Source organism: Babylonia areolata, chromosome 28, assembly GCF_041734735.1.
Source record: "Babylonia areolata isolate BAREFJ2019XMU chromosome 28, ASM4173473v1, whole genome shotgun sequence".
NCBI classification, from domain to species: Eukaryota; Metazoa; Mollusca; class Gastropoda; order Neogastropoda; family Buccinidae; genus Babylonia; species Babylonia areolata.
This window is the reverse complement of record NC_134903.1, coordinates 13,961,603-13,964,102: the sequence shown is the minus strand read 5'-3', so window position 1 is coordinate 13,964,102 and position 2,500 is coordinate 13,961,603. Positions and strand designations below refer to the sequence as shown.

At 43.9% G+C, this 2,500-nt stretch overlaps 1 protein-coding gene across 1 annotated transcript in view; it reads right to left on the bottom strand.

Annotated features, from left to right (window-relative positions):
- LOC143302082 (uncharacterized) overlaps positions 1 to 2,500 on the bottom strand; it is a 230,855-nt gene that overhangs the window by 31,444 nt on the left and 196,911 nt on the right. Inside the window, exons 7-8 of the mRNA XM_076616596.1 lie at positions 1,842 to 1,901; positions 1 to 234 (exon numbers count right to left, since the gene is read on the bottom strand). The exon at positions 1 to 234 is cut by the window's left edge and continues 150 nt beyond it. Coding sequence (XP_076472711.1) covers positions 1 to 234; positions 1,842 to 1,901 — 294 coding nt within the window. The remainder of the gene's footprint in view (positions 235 to 1,841; positions 1,902 to 2,500) is intronic.

Here is a 2,500-nt window from a genome sequence, read left to right as displayed (position 1 = left end):
CGTCACCAGGCTGACGTCACCGCCGTCCACATCGGAAGAGGATGTGGCTGGGGCCGGGGGGGTAGGAGTGGAGGTGGTGGTGGAGGTGGTGGTGTTGGTGTTGGTGGTGTTGGAGGTGGTGGTGGAGGTGGTGGTGGTGCTGGAGTCAGAGGGACTGCATCCGTGCCCTTCCATCCAGTAGCCCCCCTCGGGCGGGAGGACCACCATAGGATAGGGTCCTGGGCGCTGCAGCAACTGTTTGGGGGATGGTGTGTTGATGATGATGTATTTGTATTTTATATTTCCTGTATTTCTTCTTTATTTTTTTTTTTTTTTTTTTAAATTACAACAGATTTCTCTGTGTGAAATTCGGGCTGCTCTCCTCAGGGAGAGCGCGTCGCTATACTACAGCACCACGCATTTTTTTCCTGCGTGCAGTTTTATTTATTTTTCCTATCGAAGTGGGTTTTTCTACAGAATTTTGTCAGGAACAACCCTTTTGTTGCCGTGGGTTCTTTTACGTGCGCTAAATGCATGCTGCACACGGGACCTCTGTTTATCGTCTCATCCGAATGACTAGTGTCCAGACCACGACTCAAGGTCTAGTGGGGGGTGAGAAAATATCGGCGGCTGAGCCGTGATCCGAACCAGCGCGCTCAGATTCTCTCGCTTCCGAGGCGGACGCGTTACATCCAGGCCATCGCTCCACATGAGATGATGATGATATTGGTGATGATGATGGTGATGATAATGATGACGACAATGATGATTATGATCTGGTGGTGGTGGTGATAAATAGGAACAGGAGGAGGAGGAAGACGGTGGTGATGGTGATGATAATGATGGTGATAGTGGTGGTAGCGGTGGTGATGATGGTGACGATGATGGTGGTGGTGATGATGATGATGATGATGATCAGTTTGATGATGATAATGATGATGGTGATGGTGACGATAGTGCTGGTGACAACAACAACAACAAAAATAATGATAATTATAATAATCATTATTACAATGATAATAATAATAATAATAATAATAATAATAATAATAATAAAGTGAAGTTTGTAACATTCGGAACCTCCGAACATGACGCAATGAACATCATTCGCGCGCACGTGTGTGTGTGTGTGTGTGTGTGTGTGTGTGTGTGTGTGTGTGTGTGTGTGTGTGTGTGTGTGTGTCTGTGTGTGTGTGTGTGTGTGTGTGTGGGTGTGTGTGTGTGTGCTTGCGTGCATGTGTGCGTGCGTGCGTGCATGTGTGTTTGTGTGTGTATGTGTGTGTGTGTGTGTGTGTGTGTGTGTGTGTGTGTGTGTGTGTGTGTGCGTGTGTGTGTGTGTGTGTGTGATTCGTCTATGTTGTCTCTTCTTCAGTCTTTTAATGCATATGGACGTGTTTTTTTGTGTGTTTTCTTTTGCAAATAATAAATTCGACATAAATTGTGTTCTCAGAAAATAAGAAAACAAACTATAGTAAGTGCGGTGTGACTGTGCAGTGTATGGAGGGACAGGACTGGGAAGACAGTGATATGGACTAGCGAAATGTTGATTGTGTTGATTTCTTCGTAGATTGTTATTGGTTGTTATGTCTTGTTTTGTTTTTCGGTTGTTTTTTTTGTGATATGAACTAGAGAAATGGTGATTGTTATTGGTTGTTATGTCTTGTTTTGTTATTCCGGTTTTGTTGTTGTTGTTGTTGTTTTTGTGTGTGTGTGTGTGTTTGTTTGTTTTGTTTTGTTTCTGTTATTTTTGTGGTGTGTTTTTTTTCTTTCCATCCTACATAAAAGGGAAAAAAAGAGAAGGAAAAAAAAAAGAAAGAAAAACAACAACCAACAACCGATGTCTCTGTTGCCACCTCACTCACCTTGCGAAGCTCATTGTCTTGCTGGTCATTGGCAGTCAATGAGGAGGAGGAGGAGTTGGCCTGCAACAGACGACGCTATAAGAAATCGCGTTAATTCCCGAGGTGATTACTGGCGATTTACTAAACCCTTGTGTAGGTGGGGGAGGGGAGGGAGACAGAGACGGAGAGGGGGGGGGGAGAAGAGCGGGTGAGAGAGAGAGAGAGAGAGGGAGAGGGAGAGAGCGGTTGAAAAAGCGAGTGAAAGTGAGAGAGCGAGAGAGTTAAAAAAAAACAAAAAACAGGGGGATGGGGGGTAGATAGAGGATGGATGGGAGAGAGAGAGACAGAGAGAGGTAGAGAGAGAGAGAGAGAAGAGAGAGAGAGAGAAAAGAGAGAGAGTGAGACTGGAGGGCGGAAGGAGGGAAGAGAATAGATTGATATAGAGAGACAAATAGATAGACTGCGAGAGAGACATATATATATATATATATATATATATACATATATATATATATATATATATATATATATATATATATATACATATATATCAAGAAGAGAGAGAAAGTGAAAGCGAGCGAGACAGAGAGGCATAAAGATAAAGGGAGCGGCAGAGACGGACAGAACGAGAGGAAGACAGAAACTGAGCGAGTGAAAGACAGAGAGAGACAGTCACAGCG